The following is a 26,832-nucleotide window of genomic DNA, read 5'->3' as shown; positions in this document are numbered from 1 at the left end:
CACTCCCAAAAAGACTGCCATTGGACGTGGCTGGGCTCAAAAGGTGGAAGACTTGCCTGAGATCAATCCGCTGGATACGCAGAATTGAAGGTCGATACGGCCTGTCTCGCACCATATGATGTATTTATAAACCATGCTAACACTGTCGCAATAATGATTGTCTCGCCGGAACGTCTCCCTCCATACGCGGCATCAACAAGCCACATCATGCTCGGGATATTCCATAAGCCGGTGAGGTCGGGTGCCGACGGTAAAAAGCTCGGGCCTACAAAAATCCGAGATCGGTTCAACCCCTCAATGCTGACATCCATCATGGCCTGGCCCACGTAGGTGATGCAATTGGGGACACAACATGCCATCTCGCGATGGCATCCTCTGCCCAATCCGTCAACTCGCGGGGCGAACTCTGCAATGAGGTTGGCTTGTCATCCAAGATATACGGTTTGACTGCCTGCACCTGCACACTGCTGCCTAGTCATGCCTCGGTCAATTTGACCTTTTCCAACAAGTGACCGTCATCGCCATGTGTTTCCAGTATTTCGTTGTCGATGATATCCTTGTAACCATCTCGGAAGTCTCTCATCAGTAGCAGGAACCTCGAATTTTTCCACTTGTCACCTTGCTCGTGTTGAACCGATTCCAAAATTTGTCTTGCGGCCTCGGAAATTTCTGATTGCCCCGGGCTAGCGAGATCGGCTGACGTTGTATCGGCCATGTCATCGAGGCCCAGCCGCGACACATCGGGGAGCTGGTTGGGTTGGGATGTGCCAGAGGGAGCCTGAAAAGAGTGGTCTTTCTCCTCTACGGATGTCTCACCATCCACGGTGGCTGGCATGAGTTGTTCACCGCGAAGACTGATGCCAAGGGTTCTGTCATCGTTTTGGGCAGCCGTTATTTCTTCTTGCTCCATCTGCCGCGCGAGCTCCTCCATGATGGCGTCAACATCTTCTAATCGGCTGTCCCCATGAGCAGCCATCCACCTGTCCATTTCGAGGTCAAATTCAGCCTGAACAGCGTCAGCGCCCTGGCTCGTAGGCCCATACTCCGCGAGTGCCCCAGGATCTCCGACAGGCCTAAAGAAAGACGGCCTTGAGGGAAATTTCATCATGTTTGTCGCGAAGTCTGCGGAGCGAAGTGAGTTATTTTGTGTGGTTGGACGAATGAGCGCCGAGCTGCTTGAGGCTGGAGTGTTTTGAGAGAACCTTGCAAAGTCCTGAGCCCAACCTGTTGCTTCTGGGGGTGCATTTGGTATGTGGTATGGGCGGCGGGCCACGCTTTCGTCCACAGAGGGTATAGCATTGGACAAACGGGAAGTAGAGGCCGGGTTGTTCATCGAAAGGCGTCCGTCATAGTGGTTTACGAGATGCGGTGCTATGGAAGGACTAGGTATTGGCTGTGAATGAGAGCTTGGCGCATTCGTGGTTAAAAATGCGCCGAAGTCATGCTGTGCTTGAGGCGAGGACATCGAGCCACTAGACCTAAAGGCCTATTCGTTGTGTTATAAGCGCTCTGGATAGGGAGAGGTAGATACAAACATACATGTTGACTAGCAAATGTGGTGGAAAAGCGATCCTGGTGGAGGCTACGGTCTTGGCCGCCGTGGTCGACGAGACTCTTGAACGGCGTTGAGCCGCCACAGGAGTTGTCACCCATTCTCAAGAAGGAATCTCAAGAAGCCTGAGCGGATTAAAAGTCCAAGTGGTGGCCGTAGAGTAAAGAGCCCAGGGTTAAGAACCACCCGCCGTTCTGCTTCTCTTCTGCCTGATTGGGTCAGCGGTTCAGCGGCTGGAGTGTATGTGACGGCCGGCGTATAATGCGAACGAGCAGTCGAGGCTGCTACCGTCGAAGCCTGAAGTGGAATAATCAAGAGTGTGAAAGAAAAGCCCGCGAGTTCTTGAAGTCTGCGGAGAGTCGACAGTAAAAAGTAGGTAGGGGATGTGACAGGAATATAACCTTTCCTTGTGAATGACGGTCATCATTCTGAATCGGCCTACCTCGGCACAACGCGGTACGTACCGACGGTGTCATTAGACGTGGTTCTGTGGCAAGACCCAGGATCTCACCGCCTGCCTAATCGGGCTTCCCTCACTTCCGCCCCCGGGCGGATTGAGAGAGGGCGGTGGGGTACTTCCCGCAAGTACCTTTCCTCAAGAGTGACGAGGCCAGCTTGCGGAGGCCCACTTTGCAGCCAGCTTGACCAAACCCGAAGAGCTCTTGGATTAGGTGGCTCGTCAACATCTACTACGACTGCGACAACACTTCTACCGACACTTCGACGGCGGTAGTTACTGTCTTTTCTCTGCCAACCCCGTCTGACTGGCCCTCACTCAAACGACACATACCTTTCGATCAAAACGGCTTGCAACCTAAAATAAACATCCCCGCCATGGTGATTTTGCACCTACTTCACCTCCCAGTTGTTGCTTCTTGCCTGCTGACACCCATTGCAGGCGTCCGCTCAGGTCATCTCAAACTCTGGCCACGATGATATGATTGTAAGTGCAAATGACACCTACACCAGCCACGCGAAATCGCCATGGCCGCCGACTGCCACCATAAGGGACTCCATGACGGGTGTAGATCTGGAACCGCTCCCCGACTCCCATACCCCCGGGTTACTACTCCATCATCAAGCTCTTGAGGCTAACCGAAATCCTTTTTGCAGCATGACGCCGTCCTCGACTACTATGGTCGCCGGCTCGCGACTTGCTCGAGCGACCGAACGATCAAGATATTCGAGATAGAGGGTGATTCTCAACGACTTATAGAAACCCTCAAGGGGTAGGAATATGTCTCATTACACGCCTATCAGCTTTCAGACTGACGCAGCAATAGACACGATGGCGCGGTTTGGTGTGTTTCCTGGGCTCACCCCAAGTACGGAAACATTATCGCTTCGGCGGGTTACGACGGCAAGGTCTTCATATGGAGAGAGCAGAACAACCAGTGGCAAAAGATCTTCGACTTCGCTCTGCACAAGGCTTCCGTCAACATTGTCTCCTGGTCACCACATGAATCCGGATGTCTTCTTGCCTGTGCCTCGTCCGACGGCAATGTCAGTGTGCTCGAGTTCCGAGACAACAGCTTCGACCACGTTACCTTCCCTGCTCATGGATTGGGCGTCAACTCCGTGTCGTGGGCCCCTGCAACTGCACCGGGTAGTATCGTGAGCAGTTCTCCAGGCCCCGGCTCTGCTGGCGTCAGACGTTTTGTCACTGGCGGCTGTGACAACCTGCTCAAAATCTGGACCTTCGATTCTGCGTCGCAGTCTTACAAGCCAGATCAGGAGCCCCTTGTTGGCCACTCCGATTGGGTGCGTGATGTTGCATGGTCACCCACTGTTTTACAAAAGTCCTATATCGCCTCAGCTTCTCAGGATAAGACTGTCCGCATCTGGACCTCTGATTCAACCGGCGCAAGCCAATGGAGCTGTAAAATCCTCAACTTTGATGCTCCCGTCTGGCGTGTGAGCTGGTCGCTGAGCGGCAACGTTCTGGCCGTAAGCGGAGGCGACAACAAGGTTTCCTTGTGGAAGGAGAATCTCAGAGGCGAATGGGAGTGTGTCAAGAGCATCGAGGAGTGATTCAAGTGCTGTCATGACATCACAAGCAAGGCGTTCACGGAAAATTAGGGTTTAGACAGGTCAGCTCTCATTGATGATGTTCTATTACTCGATGTCGATGTCGTTTGTTTTCAGGGGTTGGTTCGCAAACGTCCCCGCCGGCTCGCTTCTCCTATTCTATGGCATCAGCCATTGGCCGCTGGACTTCTTTGCCAACAAATATCGAGAGCGACGGCACGGCCAGCATGTTTAATTTATCTCATACTGCCGCATAATTTCCCCAGCGATTTATGCTTCCTGCGTAGTGCACGCAATCCCCCCCCCCCCCCCCCCCCCCAATTAAGCATAGGACATATTGGCAATCGGCAAACCGAGTTCCTGCCCCTAGGCTGTCGTCTCGCGAGAGACGCCACCGCTCTTTTAGATGAGGGCGGCTTAGGTCGAGAGACAGCCCCGAAATGCATGATAGTTGAGAAACCGGACTGGTCCCAGCACCAGAAAAGGACGTGGTGGTCCTGGCGAAATCCAACGAGGTTGCCACTACGTGTATGGAGCACGTACGGCCCACACATGGACATCATCAACAGTCCACCATTGCCTTTCCGCGCTACACCTATGGGCTTGCCATGCCCGCCGGGTATGATACATGCTGGTAACCCGCGGAATATAAAATTCTTGAGGCGTGGTATCGGCCGGCACTGAAGGACAACCTCCATTCAATGCATATGCTTCTTTTATACAAGCTATACAGCCGGGCGCTCTACCTGGTGTACAACCGTGAAACCTGCAAGGCCAAGCGGAGGGTAAGATTGAGAAAGCACGATAGACAAAGCCAAAATTAGGGGGCGAATAGTATAAATATTAGGAATATCTGACCCGTATTATGAGATGTAAGAAACCCAGCATTTTTGCCTTTAGTTACTTCAAGGTGCGCTACCGCCAGATACCTACGTGTCCTCCAAACCATGAATCTGACCTCCTTAACTCAGTCTTTTAACGGAGGCCAATTACGCTCATCTCCAATGTCCAGACCCGCCTTATCCAGACTTTGAGCTTTCCCGGCACACCTTCCACATTTTCAAGTTCAACACCTTCCCACCAACAGCGCCTCGCCGGCTTGCGCCAGAACAAGAGCAACTTCTGAGCCATACCGACAGCATTGCTGCCCATGTCATTGCCCCGAATGTCACTTCTCAGTCGCGCTAGGGCGAGGCTACAGACGACTGCCTTGTTTGGTTCCCCAGCTCGGTGTCCCCAGCTGTCATCGTGGTTGAAGCCGCTAGCATCGACAATTAGCCTCAACTGCATACATCGTGAATGAACACCTCGTCAATTGCATAACTTACCCTGCTGTCAACATTTCGATAAGGTGAGCCTCCGTAGTGCCCGGCTCGTCACTTCTTTTCAGGCCAGAGAATATGCCATTCTGTTGAAGTAGCGCTTTGCCAGCCGCTCGCTTCACCTCTAACATCTCTGATTGCGTGATATCTGCCCGCGGCGGAATGACGTAGAAATCCAAGTCTTCTCGCAAAACAATGATGCCGGCACGTTTAGAAGAGTCATCTCTTGATTCCATGGCGTCAGCAGCGGATGCATTCTCTTCCTGTGAGACGCTTGGGGACGTCTCGGCCGGTATCGACTGTGCCACAGTACGGAAGAAATCCAGCATGTATTGCAATGATGCTGGATCATACTAGCAATCGGTGTCAGTGATGGGGTCGGATGGCCTTTTGGCTTGTACGTACGTCTACTTGAACCGCGTCGCCTTCGGCGAATCCACCCATGTGACCTTCGGGGAAGAGCCCGTTCGGAAAGAGAGACAGGAGCACGAACTCAGGCAACGTCAATAGTTCGTCTCTCGAGAGAACAAATCTGGTACCCCTGCAGGACTACTGTTAGCCGTCCTCGTGTCTCATTTAGAGCAACCACTGATCTTACCGAAGGTCCATGGAAATCGTCTCGTCGGCGCCGACATCTAGCACATTGTCAGTAGGTAGTCGGACCGCCACACGACGAAGGAGACCTACCTCCGATCGCATTGATGGGCGGGCCTCCTTGTTGTACCTGAGTAATGATACTCGAGGCGCCACCGGCGGTAGCCATGAGAAAGGTGAAGGATTGAAGTGGACTGGGTCCCTCCGAGTAAGCTGGCGGCGGCTCGGTATCGTCTTTGCTCGCAGCGGCGCCCTTCTTGTCTTGAGTGAGTCCGCGCTTGGTGTCTGTGAGGGCTTGATCAAAGGAGCTTGAGGCGGTCTCGTCACCGGAGATGACAGAAGACGTGGGTGCGTATGCTGGGGCTGCTACAGAAGATCCAGCCGCGGGAACAGCTGAGCTACTATCGCAATATACGTGATGGGTACTTGCGCTAGTCTCAAAATTGCCGTAGAGAGACGAGAACGGTGGTGGATGCGAAGTTGAGGCTTCGGACGTTGGATACTGAGGAGGGGGCGAAAGTACTCGAACGTTGGTAGCAGAAGCAGCTTGTCCTTGCAAGTGTGGGCGTTCTTCGGCGGTCCTCTTTTCGACAGAAAGGCAATTTCCTCCTGAGAGAGGAACTGAAGGCCGGGCGGACACGGGTTCCCCGTTCCTGTCGTCTTGCGGACCTGGCAACGTTGTGGCGGTTGGAGAAGATATTTGGTAGTCAAATCGCTGAAAGAAGTGATTTGTGGTCGCCAAACGCTCGTTTTACACTGCCTGCGGTTGCTTTCAGCCGATGAATGTCGTGGCTCGACGAGAAGGTAGGTTTGTCGACGGGCGACACGAGGACACAGCAAGGCAGGCGTCGGGGGGAGGGGGTTTATTCGGAGATCGAACCAAGGCGCTACCGACGATAGTCGCGATGATACGACAGCAAGAATCAGAGGAAACCGACAAGTCGCAAAGCGGAGGATGACTTGTTGCTATCGTCTGGCTCTGAAGCAGGCAAAGATGCTCTGTGGGAAAGGAACAGTTGGCGGTGGTGACGAGCAGGGAATTGGGAGTAGGTCTTGTCGGAGCGGTTTGATGAGGTTGGACCAGAATATGGGAGGATGGCGGTTAAGACGTAAATGAGCGTGAACGGATCTGAGAGTGAACCGTGCTCTGGTGACTGTAGGTACAGAGTACTACAGTGGATTGACTGCACTAACTACCTACGGTTTGGAGCTAGCTCCTTCCAACCAACCCCCGTCTCTTAAACCCTGTCATTTCCTAATTACTTCCGTCCGAGATTGGAGGCCACGCTCAGGTCGGCACACCATTGCCTGTAGCCGCCCATACCATACCATCCGCTTCCTTCTGGGCGAGCCAGAACGAGGCCAAGTTTGTAGAGCTTAAGGTTCACTGAGCGTAGATGAGAGGGGGTCTGCCTCGATAGACCCTGCATGACCTCACGATCCCGGGCATGTAAATAGGAATGACGTGCGCGAACGTCTTTAATGGTTGTGACAGGCTGCAACGTGCGATCGAATGGGACTGACTGGCACTTACTTTATTATTCTTCGTCGCTGCTATCACCAAAAATGGCCCTGAAGACGTTGTCGTTTGGCCGGGCCACCTCTTTGGTTGAGTCCTCGCTCCTAGATAAGTCAAGTCTAGTTTTCGTTGCTTCCCGAGAACATGCCAAATCAATGGTGGCTGCTGTATCCTGTCTTATACCCGGTGACAGGCCCATTTTGTCTGCTAAAGGCGGAAGAAGAGGTGAATGGCTCCGCATCATGGATGCCGCTGTCGCTGTCGCTACTCCGGGCTCAAAGTCTGGTTGCACGTGTGCTGGTGGCTGGACGTTGAAGCGCTTACACAGCAACCTGCCAGGGAAAAAGTCTTCCATCAGCCTCGTCATACGCCCATACATGCCCATTCTGGCGGCTTCTTCCGCTGCGCCTAGGTGTGCGGGTGCTGCCGTAGCTTTTCGAACACCAACGTCTGTGGCCAATTCTGATCCGCCGCTGGTAGCAAGTTGCTTGGATCCTGCCGAGGCGGTTGTGAATCTTGTGGCCATGAAACCTGTCATCGGTTTGAAAAGCTGCGCACATCCGTAAAATTCCCCGATCTCCTTGACAAAATCATCATCTGTCATATCCGATGGCTTGATGGGAGGCCCACCAAAGCCCGCGGCGCTCTGTAAGTAAAGGCGATATCGTCCACGTTTTGCGTCGTCGTTGGCATAGGGGCTTCCAGTGCTTGCCCCGCGACTTATGGCGGCGAGAGCGGTATCTTTCTGCAGACACGGTAGAGTGCGAATTCTTTCCTGAAGCTGCTGTTCGGCTGGTCCCCTAGCTTCGATCGGAGCCTCGCCTTTCGCTGGAGGCAAGTCTGTCTTCCCTGAAGCAATCGCCAGCCGCTCTCGAGAGGCTGCCGACATGTAGTCAAACACAGACTTGCCTGGCAAAGTCGATTCGCCTAGGATTGCCGCGCGAGTGTTGGGATCTAGCTTGGCTGCTTTGGCAGCCTCTGCCGTCGACGTATTCGTAGAGAACGTGAGGGATGAGTTGCTCCTTGACGGTGCCCACTCAGGGGGGACCGAGGGAGGAGGATACACGTCCGTCGAGTTCCCGGTTGCTTTTGAGTTTGTGAGTTGTCCGGGAACAAAACCGTTCAAAGGCCGCTTCCCATTCCCGCACCTGCCGTGTCCGCGACTTTTCGTGGTGTGGGCGGCTCTGGAAACGAAGACCGGCGTGGATCCAAGACTGGGATTTGCAGACACACTGGTGGCTGCAAGCTTCTTCTTCTTCTTGGTCTTTTCCCCGCCTAATACTCGATTATATGAGATGCGTGGACCCATCTCGTAAGGATCATCTTCTTCTGAGCCGGTGTCATTTAGAACGCCAACACCAAGACCTCCCCGCTGGCCATGCTTGCTTTTCCTCTTCTCGGATATTCCCAAAAGCACATTAAGGCCGCTAGCCGGGCCATCATCCTCTCCCTCATAAATTCCATTACCGGCCCTAGTAACTTCATTGCGGTGGTTTCCGGAGGCAGTGTGGTGCGCCCAGGCGCTACGAGAGCTAGATATTCGCGAAATCCGAGCGTCGTCGTCGTCGTTGAATCCCAGGCCTTGCTGGTCAGGTTTCTGGATAAAGCTGACCATGTTGATATTTTCCGGGGCGAACATGTGCGTCTTCTCTGCCACGTGAGGCGTGTTGCCTCCCGAGATGTCGAGCCTTGCTACCCTACGAATTCTGGGCCCGATACCTTGGCCATCCTTCCAACCCATTTTTCGCAGCAACTTGAGACCTATGGTATCCCCTTGAATGCGCATCAAGCTGGCTAGGCTACCGGACAGACGCTGACCAGGCGATGGAGCCCCGAGAGCCCCAAACGGATCAGTAGTTCGTATCTCCTTCGTGGCGGCTGCATCGGCAAGATCCTCATCATCCATGTAATCCTCTGGTCTCTGATCTGGTGCCCTCGGGTCATCTTTCCGGCGAGCCGTGCGGCTGGACACGAATGTCGAAGGTGTCCATCCTTCCTTTGATCCGACGGTGTTGAAATAGCTGGACAGGAATGTCAGCGAGCGAGTATTACTGAAATGAGACTCTGCCACATGAGAGCGTGAAATGAAGCTTACCCTGCACTCCAGCCTCCAGTAAAGGCGCCATGGAGGCGCCGCCTGCCCTTGTCGTCCCTTACCTCCTGCTTGTGTAGTGGAATGTATGAGCCATCATCACGGGTATCGGCGTCTAGGGACGGCAGAGGTGTGCCAAACGCGACGTGGACGGCGGCACCATCGTGGAGGTCGGCCTCATAAGTAGCGCGCGATCTTTTGCTGTTGAACATGGGGTTTGCAGAGGCGTTGGGTGGTTGAGTGGGCAGTGCGTGTGCGGCAAGGCTGCAAGCATCGACAGAGGAACAGTCTCAGCCCTGTGAGGATGCAAGTTGACTTTGAGATACCTAGGTACTTCGGGCTTGTACGTAGGTAGGTAGGCACCTTGAGCACTCTCGACGGGGTACGTTACGTAAGGTACCGTGATTGATTGGGAGGCGCCTACACTGACGAATACTCACTAAGTGAGTAGGTAGGTGAGGCAGCTTTGGGTTTTTCGTCAATGTTAGCGACTCAAGTTTTATTGACTCCGCAGTCCCTTGTTCGATTCCATTCTAACTTGCACCCTGTTCTTTGCAGGTACGTAGTGCGAATGCAATTTCCCCAAAGGCGGATAACTCCACGCGGCAGAGTCTTGGTGGCTTCTGTGGAGATGGTTTGATTGTGCCCAAGGTCAACTTGTTTTGAGGTCGGGAACTGGAATCCTTTTCAGAACGGGTACATACTGCAGGCGTGGGCTACACCGGCATGTCCGCGCATCGCAGAGGAAACAACAGCACCTAGACTATCTGTGCTATGAAGAGCCGTTGGAAGCAAACTGGGAAATGAATTCGTTTGGTGCTCAGATCGAATCCATTAACGATTAGCCTGACCTCATGTGTGTCTCTGCAACAACAGACGAAGCAGTGACTGACAGTCGTCGGGTGTGGGATGGACATGATCGAGTGAAATTACTCACAGCTCTGTCCCTTCGAGTTGACGATCCTGGTCCTTAATTGTCTTTGGGCGTGACCCCTGGGACCGAATGGAGCTCCGCGACCTCGTGATAAAGATGCAAAATTGGTCGGGAGTGGCACGCCCTGGTGCTGCTGCTGAGGCCCGGCTTAGAACCTGCCATCATCGGCCTGCCCTCCATTTCTCGCAATCCAATGGTCGTTGTTGGAGGTGAGGGACGAGGAAGAGGCCGGGGATCTGACGTCAGGTCGGGTTTGCGTACGGTCTACACTCTACACCGTCTTCATTGACAAGATACCTAGAGGTTCCGATCCTGGCCTGGGTAATATCCCAATTGCCTATTGCTCTTCGGACAACTCATGCTCCTCAAATATGCGGGCCTCGGCATGGAGTCCGACGAAAACGAGTTACGAGTTGCGACACTTGGACAATTGGACAAAGACATGCCGAGGCGAGAGGCGCCGATGTTTGAGAATTGAGCGACAACGACAGAGCACTGCAGAGTTCCTTACCTTAGATTGCCCGCTACCCGCCCGCTACCTAGACTTGGCAAGGTGCCATGAGGGAGGCGGGCGAGGTGCGTTCGTGCCTGAAAGCACAATCGTAATCACCCACCCAAGGTAGTGTGTATCTCTACCCGACGGACGGCACCTGTTGACAGTCCAAATAGAGGGCAATGTGCCCAACCCCGGGGGGGGGGGGCGGGAGACCTGCCCGGCCAAACACCAGGCGCACCGGTGTCTTCATTACCTAGGTTCCCCACTGTGTCTTGTCCCCACAGCCCGGGCAAGTTACGGTGCACCTTTCATTTCCTCCTTCCCTTCGTCCTCATCCTGCTTCTGCTGCTGCTGCTCCTCCTCCGATGCTGCACAGCACGGTTTGGTGCTTGCAGCTTTGCTTCGCTGTCGGCTCCTGTGCCAAAGCAATAGATAGATCATTGAGAGCACACGCGTAATCGAACTGGGAAGGGTGCGGACACACAGCGGTTCGGGATGGAAGGTGAGGTGTCCTGTCCGTACCTTCCCCCATAAAGATGGGTGAAGTGGTGAAGGTAGGTACTAACCTTACCCCAAGTTACGGTAAGGCAAAAGCAGGGGGTGAAGAGAAAAAGACGACGGAAAACATGGTGCTTCTCATTCGTCTCCAGCACCTAATTACCTACCTACTGCCTTACCTTGACCGCCCTCTCTTTTGGTCTCTCATCCCCGACGAATTCCCACTTTCACTTTCACGCTCGCCCTCTGCTCCCCGTCGTTCGTTGTCTGCTTGTCCCGTGTTCCGTCCCTTCTCGCTCGTCTTACCTGCCCGCCTGCACCAGATCCAGCGAACCCTCGCTCTGTGTGGTGTCGCATCCCCCCTCCTGCAATGACAACAGCAATCCCGGCGAGCTCTGATCCCTCTGCACATGCTCAAACAGTCCCTGCCCGCGCACCATCGACCAGGACACGGCCTTCAGTCTCCGCCTCTGGACCTCATCCTCAGCGCACCTCCTCCACCTCCAACCACTCCTACTCCCACCACCATCACCATCGCAGCCACAGCCAACAAAAACACCACCAACAACACCGTTCACATTCGCGACAGTCTTCCTCTGTCGCTGCCGCCCCCCGCACCTCTCAGGACAATTCTCCTAAACATGATTATGAGCATGCAAGCATAGCCTCCTACCCCAAGCGACCCGCCTCCAAAGACCATCCGACGCCCTCTCCCTCCCGCGCCGACGCCTCGCGCACTCAGCGTCACGGCAGCACCAGATCTAATCATCATCCGAGTCGAACCTCCAACGACATGCCTGCAAACACCGCCGTTGCCAATAACGCTGGTCCTGCTCCTGTTGCCCATGGCGCAACCGACCCTCGGAGCCCTACGGGCGCCTCCTCCGCTTCCGCCTCCGCTTCCAAGCATAGCAGGTCGCGCACAACAATCCCCACGCCATCCGGGAAATGGATCCTGGGTAAGACAGTCGGTGCTGGGAGCATGGGCAAAGTGAAGTTGGCCCGTAAGGAGGACACTGGCGAGCAGGTTAGTCTAGCCCCCTCAGATGCTAACCCCTTTCTCAAATACTGCTCACTTCCCATCGCCTGCAACCAGTCAGCTGAGTCACAATACACAGTTGCTAATCTCTCCTCCATCTTATCATTAGGTTGCTTGCAAAATCATTCCACGTGGCTCAACAGAAGATGGGCACCACTCTCGAGCAGATAAGGAGAGAGCAGATCAATCAAAGGAAATCAGGACTGCCCGTGAGGCGGCTATCGTCACGCTTCTCAGTCATCCTCACATTTGTGGCATGAGAGACGTCGTCCGAACCAACTATCATTGGTACATGCTTTGCGAATACGTCAATGGCGGCCAAATGCTTGACTACATCATCTCTCATGGCAAATTGAAGGAGAAGCAAGCGCGCAAGTTCAGCCGTCAAATCGCGAGCGCCCTGGACTATTGCCATCGCAACAGCATTGTCCATCGCGATCTCAAAATCGAAAACATTCTCATCAGCAAGACCGGCGACATCAAAATTATAGATTTCGGTCTTAGCAACCTCTTCGCGCCTCGTACTCATCTCAAAACCTTCTGCGGAAGTCTTTACTTTGCAGCTCCGGAGTTGCTTCAGGCAAGAGCTTACACGGGCCCCGAGGTTGACATATGGAGCTTCGGCATTGTTCTTTACGTTTTGGTGTGCGGTAAGGTACCATTCGACGATCAAAGCATGCCCGCCCTCCACGCCAAGATCAAGAAGGGGCTAGTTGACTATCCGAATTGGCTTTCGAGTGGTACGTTTTCTTGTCCTCTCTCTTTCTCCTTTTTACATCTTAGAGTCCTAACGTGCTGCAGAATGCAAGCATCTGCTATCTCGCATGCTCGTGACCGATCCAAAACAACGTGCCACCATGTTGGAGGTTATGAGCCATCCATGGATGACCAAGGGATACAACGGCCCGCCCGACAATCACCTGCCACCCCGTGAACCCTTGACTCTTCCTCTAGACTCGGACGTAGTCAACGCCATGACTGGATTTAATTTCGGTCCTCCGGATTCTATCAAGGCACAGTTGGTTCGAACAATCGAATCCGAGGAGTATCAACGTGCCGTACGTCTGTACCAGCGGGAAAAGGAACTTCCCCAGCCAGCCAAGGACGTCGAGAAGAAGCGGGGTTTTGGCTTTGACTTTTACAAGAGAAGAAACTCGGGCAATAGCCGCGACACACTAACGGCCCCAAGCTCCGAGGCTCTTCAACTTGGCAACGATCCGCTAAATGCGTTCAGTCCGCTTGTTTCGATATACTATTTGGTGCGGGAGAAGCAAGACCGTGATAGCGCTGAACGGAATCCTGGAGTGCAGAGCACGCCCAAGGAGAAGCCACCCATCCCAGAGATTACACCACCACAAGAAGCACACACCAACACAGCGGCTTATGAAATGCCTGGTGAGAGGGCCACCGGTGGTCGGTCCCGTCCCCGTGCCAGGACTCATGGAGAAGACGAAGCACCTGACTCCGTGAAGGCTTCCCAGCTCTCACCAAACGCCCCGCTGTCCCCAGAAGTGCCTCCTGAGCCCTTGCCAAAGAAGGAAAGCACCGCTGCCGGTATACTGCGACGTTTTAGCACACGAAGACGCAAAGACCCGGAGCGGCTGGATAAGGACCGCTCTCACCCTCCAGTGGTCCAAGTTCATTCCCCATCTGGTGGTGCTTCAGCCGAGACAACCCCGTCCTCTGTGCCGAGAAAGAGTTTCAGCATTCGACGCGGCAGACGGGAGCGCGAGGAACCTATGCCCCTGCCGTTGCGGTCTGGCAGCAGTCAGCCGCAGCACAGCGATCTCCTCAGCCCGCCTCTTTCCGCAGGGGGCCCGTCGTCACGCCGGAAAGGTCTGGGTCGATCCACGAGCGTAAATTCGGCAGACCTGCGTCGCCGCGGATCGACTAGGACTGAAAAAGATCCACCGCCGACCAGTGGGTCAGATCAATCGACGACAACTGCTGACAGGCCTCCGCCAGCATCACGAGATGGTCAACAGTCTCGCGCAGCGTCGATGAGAGCCAAGTCCCTCGGACATGCGAGGCGTGAGAGCATTCAGCAACGAAGACTCCGGCGGGAAGAGGCACGGGAGGCCAATGTCCCGGAAGAAACCGACCAAGAGCAGGGAGATCAAAGTGGTGTATCGACAGACAGGTTGGACAGGTCCGATCTAGCCAAACCAGTTTTTCTGAAGGGATTGTTCAGTGTGTCAACAACGTCGACAAAGAATGTCACCGAGATTAGGGCCGACATCAAGCGCGTTTTGAAAGGTCTGGGAGTAGACTACATAGAGATCAAGGGTGGCTTCACATGCAAGCACACACCAAGCATAGATCTCAAGAGGGTTCAGGATCCTCCCGGTAGCCCTGGCCAAGCACCACCTGGCCACAGACGGCGATTCAGCCTAGGCGGGGTGAGAGGTGGTGACCGAGAACGAGACGACCTCCCCAGCACAGATCGGGGACCATCAACGCCCCGAGGCACAGGCAGGAACGGGGCAGACAGCTACTCAAACTCAGACGTCTCGATCGACAGCGTCTCTCGCGAAGCAGGAGGCTCGTCCAGAAGAGTACCAGGCGAGACAAGCACCCATGTCCAGAGCGACCTCGGCGGAAACATGGTTTTGGAGTTTGAGATATTCATTGTGAAGGTCCCGTTGCTATCGCTGCATGGCATTCAGTTTAAGCGTTTGGTTGGCAACACTTGGCAATACAAGAACATGGCAGACCAGGTGCTCCGAGAGCTTCGTCTTTAAAAGGGGGCAGAGTGGCTACATGCAGTCAAAGGGTGGGCAACATACTCGGGAAGGCCTTTGCCAGCTTTCATTGGAGGCATCGTTGAGTAGGGGACAATAACGTTGTCTGGATCCAATCTCTCGCATCAATTTTCCCCGATCCCGGGATTTTCTTCCGTTTCTCTTTCCGGCCGCAGTCATACTTTGAGCGGCTGTCAGTCTTTCTGACATTTGGGTGCGGTAGCTAGCAGAAAGATAGACGCTGTTTGAATAGGCGCTTAGTGGGATTTAGCAGCGATGTCTGGGAGAGGAGTCTCAAAACGCGACAGTTGGCAAGAATAAATAGTCGTACACGAAATTAGTAGTAGTCCAAAATTTCATCCTGCAAAGGCCATCCTCGACGATTCTGACCATGGGCAAGAAAGTCCGAGGCAAGTACGGATCTATTAGTGCATACCTTACTCTTACTATCCATACGGAGTTAGCTGAGGCGGTACAGAGACCAACACCATGGCCGTACCTCAAGGTACCTACCTTACCTTAAGGCAACCAGTACCCACCGCCTTCCCAAAATGGACGTGCATTACCTAAGGTAAGGTATGGCAGCCAGCCTTGTTTCCTGTCCACACTGCAATACTGATTAACGTTGGTTAACCACGACAACTTCCTGACGCCCACCAAAGAGCCTAACGCCAGTCCGATCACTCTGCGCAAACACCATTGCCCATCACCCATCGCCACCTTCGCTGTCGGTTGTCCACTCGCTGCCGCTGTTGTCGAAAAGGGATCACATTCTTTGCGACAACCGTCCTTTGCGATCCCAACAGCCTAGTCCCACGCGCACCCAACCCCACCCCAGTTCGCCCCACGAGTACACCAATTGTCGCACGTCGACACATCAGCCATTCAAGACTCGACCAGCCATCGAAAACGACATTGTCGATAATAACGCGGCAGAGCAGTGAAAATACCACACTCACAGTCGGACGCAGACTCGAGTCGGCGTCAGCCTTGAACATTTTCCGGCCTATTTTTCTTCCTATTCCACAGAACGTATCAGTCTAGGGTCAAAGATGATGCCGACTGCTCACGTGTACGGCGGCCACCACCAGTTCAATCCACAAGCGGACTCGGCCGCATGGATGCACCAGCAGTCGAATCAGCACCATCATGCACAGCAAGCTGCCGCCGTTGCCGCTTCGGCTGTCCAGCAACAGCAGCAACAGCAACAGCAACATCAGCAGCAACAGCAGCACTACAGCAGACTTGCCGGTGCTCACTCCGCCGTCAGCTCCCTAGCCAATGCCCATACACAGGACGGCAGTCACGATAACATATCTGAGGACAATCGGAGAACGATGTCTTACATTGCTGATCTGTTGAACGAAAGTACTCGCGAGGCCGCTCTCTTGGAGCTAAGCAAGAAGCGAGAGCAAGTCCCAGAGTTGGCTCTCATTCTTTGGCACTCTTTCGGTAAGTGATAATGGCTTGTGCCTGTTACCAGGCTGGGATACTATACGAGCTGACACGCGACGCAGGAGTTATGACTTCCTTGTTGCAGGAGATCATCTCAGTCTACACCCTACTAAACCCATCCCAGCTCACAGCCGCAGCTTCTAATCGGGTATGCAACGCGCTGGCACTTCTCCAGTGCGTTGCTTCCCACAACGACACACGCACGCTTTTCTTGAATGGTGAGCATCACCACTGCGATACTCCCTTCGACACTACCCCTTTCCAGCCTGCTGACCCTAATCCAGCTCACATCCCTCTGTTTCTCTATCCGTTCCTGAACACGACATCGAAATCGAGGCCCTTCGAGTACCTACGTCTGACATCGCTTGGCGTTATCGGCGCCCTCGTGAAGAACGATTCGTCCGAGGTCATCAATTTTCTCTTAACCACAGAGATTATCCCCTTGTGCCTGCGTATCATGGAGACAGGCTCCGAGCTGAGCAAAACAGTGGCTATCTTCATCGTTCAGAAAATCCTGCTGGATGACAATGGTCTCAACTACATCTGCGCCACATATGAACGATTCTACGCGGTAGGAACTGTTCTGAGCAATATGGTTGCTCAACTAGTCGAGCAACAGACGGCTCGCTTGCTCAAGCATGTCGTCAGGTGTTTCCTTCGGTGAGTTTGTCGGTCAGCATGGGTGGATTTGGGCTTACCAACGGTCAACCAATAGACTGAGTGACAACGCTCGAGCACGCGAAGCTCTTCGCCAATGCCTCCCGGAGCCTCTCCGAGATGCGACGTTTTCTTCGGTCTTGCGTGACGACGCTGCAACAAAGAGATGTCTGGCACAATTGCTCATCAATCTTTCCGACAATGTCGTCGAAACCGGACAAGGAGGTCATGTCGGCGGCCTTTGAAGCCATGGCCAATACTAGAACGTGTGCGGACCAAAAAGGAATCATGCATAAGTCGGCGACCAGGAGGTCAGTCATTTCATCGAAAAAGCGCAAAGCGTCGTGGACATATTGATACCCGCTTCCTTTGCCCTATGTTCGGGCATCTCAGGTTGATCTGGAGTGCGTCTTCGACACCGAGTCTTTCTTTCTTATATCATCTGTAGCATCGAAGGGGCGGATAAAAAGCAAGGGTTTTCGTTTGGAGCCGGCGACATGGGGTGTCATGTCATTTGATTATAGGGATCACCTGGACCTTGGGATGGCGCTGGAGGATGGTATCATGGTATCTACCGCTGGACACTGGTGCTCTTGCTGGCGTTTCCCTCCCTTCCCAGCGGTAGCGAGTGTCGACTTTGGCTTTTCTCAGACGGCGAGCTTGTTCACATGTCTTGGACGACGCCGCCAGTAAGTGATACGTAATGGAGTTCACACTGCCCGAGTTTTCCTGTGTATGTATATATATATCATGGACCGGGGCTGGGCCGGTGAGCTGGAATGTTTTAGCACTCAACACAAGCACTGTCAATGACCTCTTGACGTCCCACCAGCTGTATCGTTTGAGCCTGAAGTTGGTGTCGTGAGCATACAGCATCGAATGGTGGCAGATACGGAGCATCTTGCCATATCCCAATTGTATAAGCATGAATTCGCAGTCATGGCCAGAACCTCCTTGGAGTTGTTTTTTTCCTGCGACTAACATGGCACTTGCCTGTGCCTAAATACCCCTGCTCTCTCTCGCCTGTCTCTACCTGATTGTTCTGAAGCAAATATTGGCGGTCCTCCCAATGCAGGGGCAGTAGTAGGTGGAAGATGGGACATGCCAACCAAACACAATAGCCTTGGTGACAAGGTCAACGGCACCGGCAGGGCCATTTCTAGGAACAATTTCGACACAGATATATAGTTAATGATTCGAATTAATGAACCAAGATCGCAAGCGGCGCCAGCTAGACTTGGGCGACCCCGGCCGGCCGGTTCAAATGAATGTGACCTAGGGGTAAAAAAGCAGATACCTTGCTCTTCGTAAAGGACTCACAAAGTTCACCTGATACGCAGGCATTGTGCAAGTGAACTTCGTGGGTTAGTTTAAACCTATCCTCTTACGAAAGAACCTAATACCTGTTGTAAACATACACCTGGTTTATGATGTGAAGCTGCTCGATTGAACAGACCTCGCCAGTGAATGGCATTGTAATCAACCGGACACTCTTGGCAGGACTGAGATGCCTGTGAAGCATGTGGGCAAAGCTCGTCGCCGAGTAGCAATACCGACATATGAACGCGACCAGTATAGCAGCCTACTCCCAACAGCTTCCTTGTGGGCTCTAAACCTTTATACCGCCGTTCCTAGGCTTTAACACGACTACTACAGGCCCAGGAAGATCATCTAGACCACCAATACAGACGCTAGCAAAAAAAAAAAAAAAAAAACGGATAATTAAGGAGGCGCGAGTTACTTCGGCGGGTGCAACAACCTATTCAGACGGTTCATATATGACCATCTACGGCTCCTAAACACCGTTGACTAGCTTTTGTAATACATCGTCAACACGCGGGAACAGTGCTCTCAATTAAGGTCGCACTTCCTGCGAAGTGTTGCATACCGAACACGGCTCCTTCTTGTCAATGCCAATTTCGAGACTCGGCAGGAGAGAAGCCACCGTCTGTCTGCCCCCGCAACTAGAGCCATTTTCCATGGCCCTCAGCAATGCACGTTACATTACTCAGCCGAACCCGAGGCTATCCAAGCGCTCAAGGAAGCATACAAATGGCCGGCGTGCCGAAGCTCCCTGGTGTGTCTATACGGTATAGTTCTGAGGTAATCCGGGAGCCAAGAGGTATTTCCGTAGCATTGGAACCAATCCTCTCAGGTACAAAAAGACCAATGGGCGGGAAATGATCATACGGGCAGCCAACCATCAACCCCCTTTCTAAGGCTGGTGGTTGACAGAGGGCTATGCGGGATGAGCTGCGAGGTCCTTTTGGTAATCCTAGCAAGGCCCAGGATCCATTGGAGCACCGCAGGCCTATCAGTGAGTCCCACAGGCGGTAATACCTACTGCGTAGTCCGTATTTCATGAGCGCAGCAGAGGACCTGTGTACGTCGCGCTACTAAACAAGCAGTCGGCAAAGGGTAGGTGTTCTCCAAGGAATCAGACACAACGTGCGGGAATAGCCGGGGAATCACCGAGAGATGGAAAGCTAGCGAGAGCCTGATGGGAAGAGCTTACCATACAAATAGTCCATAGCCGGACCTTGAACACCCACGTCTGACGACACCTATTTGCCCACCTTCCTTCCTAAAGGCCCAATTCGCCCTCAGCCGTGTGCTAGGGAGCAGGCAGCCCTACGCGGGTCCTTGGCTGAGATTCGATGTTACACAAGGTCCCTTCTCAACCATCCCAAAGCCCGTGGTCCCAACGCTGCGAAGCCGTCGTTCCGCACCTTGGAGGAGGAGGGCAGGCTGTCTAACTACCCCATGGTTACACAAGACACTGGCTGCCCGGGCCTGGTGATGATCCTTTCGTGTGGATGCGTACTTTGGCACGCGCTGGTGGTGTCGGCGCACAGTAGTACAGCAGGTTGCAGGTTGCAGGTGCAGATGCAAGTGGAAGGATTGAAGAGCGGCGAGGATACATGCCTCCCGTCTAGTGTACTTCCGTTCCCTACGGATACCTAAGGTACCTAGATGCCTAACTGCCTTGGCCACCTGCACCGCACACCACCCTACTAAGTAGCCCGCACACACTCGCCCCTTGCTCCCGCTCTTTCTGCCACCAAAGCGTTCAAGTCCACAGCCAAAACTCATCTCAACTGGCGGACTCGACGTTGATTGGAGGGCTCGTCCTCCTCTACGCCTCCCCGCGTCCATGTCTCCGTCTCTTCTTTTGTGCCCACACTTCACTGCACCACATTACAATTGACATCATGGTCTCGCACTGGAGAGGCGACCCTGCGCGACCCGCACTAGCGGCCGATGTTTTTCGATCGGGGGCCATTGTGGCTCCTCCGGATCTTTTCGAGAGCATTTCCTACCAAATATGTAGCCACTCACAGTTCGTGCGTCGCATCTTTGATACGTACATGGCCAGGCTGAATGCTAGGCTTTCAGCCATCGCTCGAGTAGGCCCGGCATTTTGCGCACCACGGACTGGACCGAGAATGAACAAGTACGGCAAACCTCAGGAGGCAATGTCCAACGTATCGTCAAATGCCTCTCACCGCTACGATCGGCCGGTTCACAGGAGTGAACACTACCGCTACCGACCACGTAACTCGGATGCGCGAAAGCTGAGCCGGCCAGGCCAAGTCGGCTCGGGTACGATAGCCCGGAGGCTCCCGCACAGCGTACATCGACAGCTCGAATATTGCGGCTTGCTTCGTCAGGAAACTCGGATCAGTGTGGTTCGCAGCCAGCCCCGTTAAATCCGATCAGGCTCGGACTCCATCGCGGCCGGCGTCTGATGACAACGGAAGGGCGTGGCACGCGAATTCACCGGCAAGCACACGTTCGAACCGCCGAGATAAGCTCTTGTATACGAGCACCCCGAGCAACCCGAAGCTCTTTGCAAGGCGCGTGCGGTATCCTTGCTACCAGGATGAGTATGTAGGCTGGTAAAGGTAGAATGAAGGACCACGGGATGAGAAACGATACTCACTGTCCAAGTACCTCACTTCTTGGCCTCGCAAGTGCACCGTTCCTCTCAATGGAGAGCTTCTTTGCACCCTGCAGCTGAGACCTGCAGCCGCAGAAAGCATCATGTCCTGATACCCGGACTAGCGAACTTGGGGTTGCACAACATTACGTACGTGCCTCTACGAATACTCGAGCCTATCAACGTCGTCCAGCGATGCGTCTTCAGCCCTATGGCCCCTTGCTATCGGCGGCGTCACCGAAGCTTGGCAGCTGCACCCAAGCACCTCTAGTCCCCGTGGTCAAGCCCGTGTTTCTCCGCCCCTGATAGAGCGAGGTATCTTTCTGCTGACGAACTATGCCAGCTACATTCCAAACACGCAAGGCTCACAAATTGAAGGGCCTGGTGTACTCCTCCATTTGAGGAGCACGGAGCGATGACCGTTTAGGCTCATGTACGTACAGCAACTCCGCCTTTTGCCTCCCTCACTAGCAACATCGACACGAACTCACACTCCGCACCCTGTGCTGTTTCGATTCACCATCCTTAACGAATAGCTGAGAGGACTTCACAACTTGATCAAGCGAAAAGAGGCCCATTTCCGTCACCGTTCAAGTCAATTCGCCTGTGTCGTGCCAGGAGGCTGCACTCAACGGTCTGAATGCCGCCTGTAAAAACAGCAGAGGGTCTCATACGTCATGTGCTCCTCTACCAGGGCCTCCTGCCTCACATGCCGCCTAGGTAGGGAGGGACGCTGCATGCGACTGGATGCGCAATATGCGGATCACGGTCACTTGTTGGCCGACGTCAGCTGGTATCTTGATATGCGATTTAGATAGCCACACCGCCAGAAAGATGCTGAGTTGCACATGTCTTCAATTGTAAGTCGAGCACGTTGACCAGCTGCCTCGATGGCGTGCACGCAGCGCGGAGGGGAGAGAGCATGCCGTGTAGCCCCACTCTCGTGAGCGTAGAATGATACGATGATGCATATCGTCAACCACACGTTGCATCTGCGCGACTGTCCAACTGCCCACGTTTTTTGCTTGGTTTGTAGTATACGCAAGACACAAGAGCACGTCTGTGCATGCTTCGGCTGGGTGGCGGAGGAACTGCTCTTGTGTCCAAGGCCAGCCCTACGAGTCCATTTGTATTCTAACGTCTTACTGGGCGCATGGGAACCTGTCAAGCACGGGTAGAGGCAGCATCATTGCATGTCTGTCCGTCAACTGGTGTCTACCATGCCTGCAAATGCATTCAGTACTTTAGTACATGTCCATCTTGGGGTTGTCTTTCTCATCACCACATATATAGCTAGGAGAGACATCGTTCCTGCTTTGTGACACGCCCATTAGGCCAGGCAGTTAGTTTATTCCCCTGCCGTATCTTTATTAGACACGCTTGAAACGGCGCGCTTTAACTTTCGGCGCGCAATTGTCGTTTTGTCCACTTTCATCCTGGGGGATACGTATCCGTCATAGCCTGTTGAAGAGCCAGAGAATTGGATCGACACATACCGCACCTGCGAAAATAGCCCTGTTTGATTGGTTGATTTCAACGAATTACCCAATTCGGACACTCTGCCCGATCTGCTCTCACCTAACCGGACCTGGCCTGACGCTGTCATCAGCTTACCAATCCCCGACCGTCATCGAGCGTTTCCGTTGAAGCACCGAAAGGGACGGCAGTGCCCAAGCCCTCTGCGCTGTGCCGGCTTTTGGCTATGCCAACTTTACCTATTCCAAGAACAAAGACTCTTGGCTTGATGTGGCTGAATGTATGGGCCTCCCTGCCACCAGGGCCTGGTGTGTAATTAACTAGTTCAACCACTGCTGGATTACAACCACCACGACAAGCATTCCACCCACCCAGATGCCTATTTTTTTTATTTTTTATTTTTATTTTTTTTGATACTCAATGCCAGGGTCGACTAACTTCTGTGACGGTCAAGGAACGGGTTCCGTGGACAGCCACAGCACAAATGATTTTGATCCGGGACTGGATGCAAGGTTTGTGACGAGGCGTCGCTGTAGCTTGGATGCAGCGAGCTCCCAGTAGGAAGGAGTGTATGGGACTTCCCCCTGAAAGCCTACCTTGACTGCGACCTTTTTCCCTCGGCATATCAGAAAATGGTGAGCCATGAACCGAGCAGAGTTCCTTGCTCCATCGGCCGGGTCGTGGCTATAGATTAGGACATGCGTCTCAGCAGTGATGGTGATGACTCGATACTGTAATCCCCGACGAATATTTGTCCGAGTGGAATATGTACATCATCCATCCATATCTTACCCAGGCAACCGTCTGTTCTTCCAAAAGTGCTTTTTTCTTCTCCTTTGTATGTTCCCTTTCCCTTCTCTTTCGGTGTCACTCATCTTCTGCTGTTTTTGGTTTTTTCCTCTTCTCCTTTGGCAAAACGGGGGGGGGGGGGGGGGGGGAGGCGGGGGCTGCGGGTTCGGATGGGAGAGGGCAAAGTGGAGACATGTTCCGAGTCCGAACCGGCCAGTCATAGACGCCGTCCGGGTTGTTTCATTGGATGTCGCCTAATATGTACGGGACTTTGGACAACTCGGCGACAAGGTAAGGCTGTTGGTCCGATGCAGCCCGGAGCAAAAGCCCGTGGCCCATTCTAATAGTAAGTGCCCGTCTCTGTCATTGCCCTGGCTTGGAACCAGGAGAGCGGTGGAGAAGCAATGAACTACACTGAGAGTCCGAGTCCTCACCCAGTATCCGTACCTACTGCTTAAGATTGCGGAGTCCTCGCCCTTAGCAATTCCTTGCCATGTCCGTCCATCGGTTCGTCTTGGCAACCACTCCCCAGACCACATCGACAGTGGCGGAGCCCCGAGTCGAGAGTGTCTGTTCAGGATTGTATCCGTACATGCGGATAGCCCACTAAGAAGAACAGCACACCTGCCCTCCGCCGTGGGGCCGTTTGGCCGGCATCCACATCCACAGTTCCTGTAACCTGTCGTTCTCCTTGAATAAACACGCGAGGTGTGGCCAGGCAGTTACAGAGCATTCTTAGGTGCGAGACCTGCACGTCTTGGGCAAAGTAAAACGGCTCGATTCAACATTCGCAGTCTTTGCATTGTGGAAAGTGTCAGAACTTTAAAGATATCGTGGGAGTCGAGCAAATGTATATGCCGATCCCCTGGAACCTGGGAGCGCCACAGCTGATGCTGACTGCGGCCCAGGGAATACCCCCTGTTGACGAAGCCTCGGCCGAGGGGTAGCGCTGTCCTCTTCTGTCAGGGTACATTTGGAAAGGAGCTGTTGTTATCATTAAACTGATCAAACTGCCCCTGTTGGAGCCCGAGAGCTCGGCCTGGGGCCCTGAAACCCGGGCCCTTGGGGGAGGGGGAGGGGGAGGGGGCTGAAGACCTGCACATCGTCAGGTAAGATGAATCCAATCTCGGCGATATAGGGCTATCCACTGGGGAGAGAAAGGCGAATAGGCCAAAATGTACGACTGATGGGTATGCGAACAGACAGGCCGCACAGGGGAATAAAATTTGACAACGGAAGCTGGCGATTTGTTCATAGTGATTCGCTTGATCTCCCTCTCCCCTATTAGTCGGTTGCTGTGGCCCGTCTAAAGGGCGACTTAAATGTCGCATTGGGACCGAAAATAAGTGAATGATCCATACCAGGCAGCAGTCATTCCGAAGGATGACCGACCAGGACTTTGGGTTCTGATAATCCGTTTAGTGCGCGGCGTGTCGTGGGCAGTGGTGAGTTGTCGCTGAAGGCTCGTTGTATATGGTGCCGATGAAGGAAGTAGTGTTCGTCCACAGGAACCGGGTGGATTGGCTCGGCGGCCGATGGACGGGAGATGTGTGGTGTGAGCGTGTCTCTGTTGCTGAAGAAGGCGTTCTACAGGGTCTTTTACTTGGCTCTTGTTGGAGGTGCAACAATAGTGGTGGTGAGGTGCGTGTAACTGCCAGTTCACTGCTGCACGTTGGGAAGGGGAGAAGACAAAAGAAGGGAAAAACAAAACCAGCCCAACGGCTCCCCGTCCCGGGGGAGAAGAGACAGGTGGCGGCGAGGCGGCGGTAAATTGCTGCAGCCCTGTTGACTGGACTGAAGGCTCTTGATTGGTCTTTGGTCCGAGTGTGCACACCTCTTGCCAGATTGTCTGTGCTTGCTCTGCGGCGATGATAGATCCGCAAACATGGGTGTCGAAGCTAGTGCCGTTGGCTGGGCTGAGCTTGTTGAAACCATGGACGGACAGAAGAGGGACTTCGCAGCGCGTTACTTGCGTCGACCGACTTGTCGACAGAATCCTGTTCGGACTACGGTCTAGACGAGGCCGCCTTAGGAGCAGCAGTAACGACAGGCGTACCTCGTCCACAGCGAGAGCCCAATATGAGCAGGTGAGGTGGCATCTTGTCAACCTTTGATGGAGTACCTCCGCTCAGGAAGCAGGTTGTGGAGGAACAAGGTTGTGCACGCAATGGTGGAATGGACGAGTAGAATTTCAGCCAGCGTCTTGCTAATCGACCACGCAAAAATAGACGTCTTACAAAGCACGTGGGCATTCTCGTCATTGGGGGCCGAGAATGGTGTCTCTCGGCGGACAGGAGGGGCAGACGGGGGCAACCCCTGACCACACTGAAGCACTGTAAGCGCCTTATTACTGCGCCGTACGCACAGGAGGTACTAAAAAGCAGGTACCTTTTGTACGGATAGATGGACGCGGCGGGCAATGAAGAACTTTTGATGCTGTACGTGATGCCTGAGAAAGTGGACGATGAAGCGGGCGCAAGCTGGCTAATTCGGGTGGATGTTTATGTTTTTCTAGCCATCTGCCAGATCAACCACCACCGGCCTAGCGCCAAGTCATCCTGCTACAATTTGCTTCGCTGGCCTCCTTCACCCGAGGTGAAGATGATGTGAAAGTTCGGATATGGGTGCTTCAGCCTCCAAAGTGCCTCCAGCTCCTACCTAGCCCGAGACCAGTCGAGATGAGGGAGGTTTCATGGGCAAAGGAAACCATGTCGAGCAAGAGACGCTGTCGTTTGTCGAGTTTTACGACCCACGGACACGGCGTGTGTCAGGTTGGACCTTTTGCAAGATGGCAAGCCATGGGCAACATGAAAGAAATGTCAAGGTGCGCTAAAGCGCGGCTAATGGAAGGCGTATGATACGTGCCGCTTCCCACGACTGGATCAAACATTCACAACTAAAACGGTTTGGCCGATCTGGGTGCACCGCGCCCCGTGGCTGGGTAAGTCGGAATGGCTTTTTCCCGCTTTTAGTCCGCAAGGGCCGGCTTAGGTTGATTCCTTTTGACCTCTTTGGTATGACGTCGGGCGGGAACTGGGCATTTGGGGGGACGGGACGTGTAGGGACGTTTGCGGGGCTGACCGGCGGGTCATTGAATTACATTAGTTGCGGTGTTTTTGCCAGAGGGGAGACCCTGAACACTGAACAGCGCATGGTCCTTTGGGGGAATCCTACGAGAAAGAGAGTCAAGGTGAGGTCTGCTTTGCGTCTAGTCCTCCATCCCCCACTTGAATCAGGCAATCGAATTCTCGTGCTCGAGATTGGTAGAATCGGACAGCGGCCTGTCAGGGGCGCACGTTGACGGTGGGCGTGCAGGGGTGCAATGGCGCGCTTGAACTTTCGTGTTGAATTGATCTGGTGTCTAAAGTCCCGACGGGAGTCTGGAATCTGGCATCAGTCATCCCGAGGCAAGCGGGTCCAGTGTTGGGTTCGAGGCAGGGAAAAGCTTGGCTTCGAGACATTGAGGGCCTATGATTGGCTCGACTTACGATTCGCTATATTAGGACTAGCGTAATCCGATTCCCCGTCTACGACTGGGCCCACCCGCCGTGAGGTCACAGGTGCCGTCCCGCGCCACGGTACCTCACCTCAACTACACTACCTACGGATACCTTACCTAGCATCATATGTGAATTGAACTGCCACCTGCCCCACCTTCTCCCGTCTAGTGTCCCCAGGATACTGGAGTGTGGGTGGTGGG

General features: G+C 53.8%; 5 protein-coding genes across 5 annotated transcripts; 3 read left to right on the top strand and 2 right to left on the bottom strand.

Moving 5' to 3' along the window:
• Positions 1-475: 475 nt before the first annotated feature.
• On the bottom strand, positions 476-1,108 carry CGCS363_v014400 (uncharacterized protein; the record flags this gene model as incomplete). The annotated part of the gene is made up of 1 exon (XM_036646249.1): positions 476-1,108. One exon carries the CDS (start codon positions 1,106-1,108, stop codon positions 476-478), a length of 633 nt encoding a protein of 210 aa, XP_036488973.1.
• A 1,278-nt stretch (positions 1,109-2,386) lies between these two features.
• Positions 2,387-3,583, top strand: nup-20 (Protein transport protein sec13; the record flags this gene model as incomplete). The annotated part of the gene is made up of 4 exons (XM_036646248.1): positions 2,387-2,389; positions 2,451-2,495; positions 2,666-2,781; positions 2,836-3,583. 4 exons carry the CDS (start codon positions 2,387-2,389, stop codon positions 3,581-3,583), a joined length of 912 nt encoding a protein of 303 aa, XP_036488312.1.
• Positions 3,584-4,555: 972 nt separating this feature from the next.
• GPATCH1 (G patch domain-containing protein 1) lies at positions 4,556-9,319 on the bottom strand (the record flags this gene model as incomplete). Its single annotated transcript, XM_036646247.1, has 7 exons — positions 4,556-4,841; positions 4,909-5,255; positions 5,308-5,443; positions 5,501-5,537; positions 5,590-5,862; positions 7,340-9,036; positions 9,111-9,319. 7 exons carry the CDS (start codon positions 9,317-9,319, stop codon positions 4,556-4,558), a joined length of 2,985 nt encoding a protein of 994 aa, XP_036488313.1.
• Positions 9,320-11,828: 2,509 nt separating this feature from the next.
• On the top strand, positions 11,829-14,815 carry kin1 (Protein kinase kin1; the record flags this gene model as incomplete). The annotated part of the gene is made up of 3 exons (XM_036646246.1): positions 11,829-12,062; positions 12,184-12,814; positions 12,876-14,815. 3 exons carry the CDS (start codon positions 11,829-11,831, stop codon positions 14,813-14,815), a joined length of 2,805 nt encoding a protein of 934 aa, XP_036487982.1.
• A 1,052-nt stretch (positions 14,816-15,867) lies between these two features.
• rcd1 (Cell differentiation protein rcd1) lies at positions 15,868-16,934 on the top strand (the record flags this gene model as incomplete). Its single annotated transcript, XM_036646245.1, has 3 exons — positions 15,868-16,267; positions 16,333-16,488; positions 16,555-16,934. 3 exons carry the CDS (start codon positions 15,868-15,870, stop codon positions 16,932-16,934), a joined length of 936 nt encoding a protein of 311 aa, XP_036487983.1.
• Positions 16,935-26,832: the final 9,898 nt, after the last annotated feature.

This window comes from Colletotrichum siamense, assembly GCF_013390195.1.
Source record: "Colletotrichum siamense strain Cg363 chromosome Unknown KSG_Cg363_contig10, whole genome shotgun sequence".
NCBI classification, from domain to species: domain Eukaryota; kingdom Fungi; phylum Ascomycota; class Sordariomycetes; order Glomerellales; family Glomerellaceae; genus Colletotrichum; species Colletotrichum siamense.
This window is presented reverse-complemented; position numbering and strand designations above follow the sequence as displayed.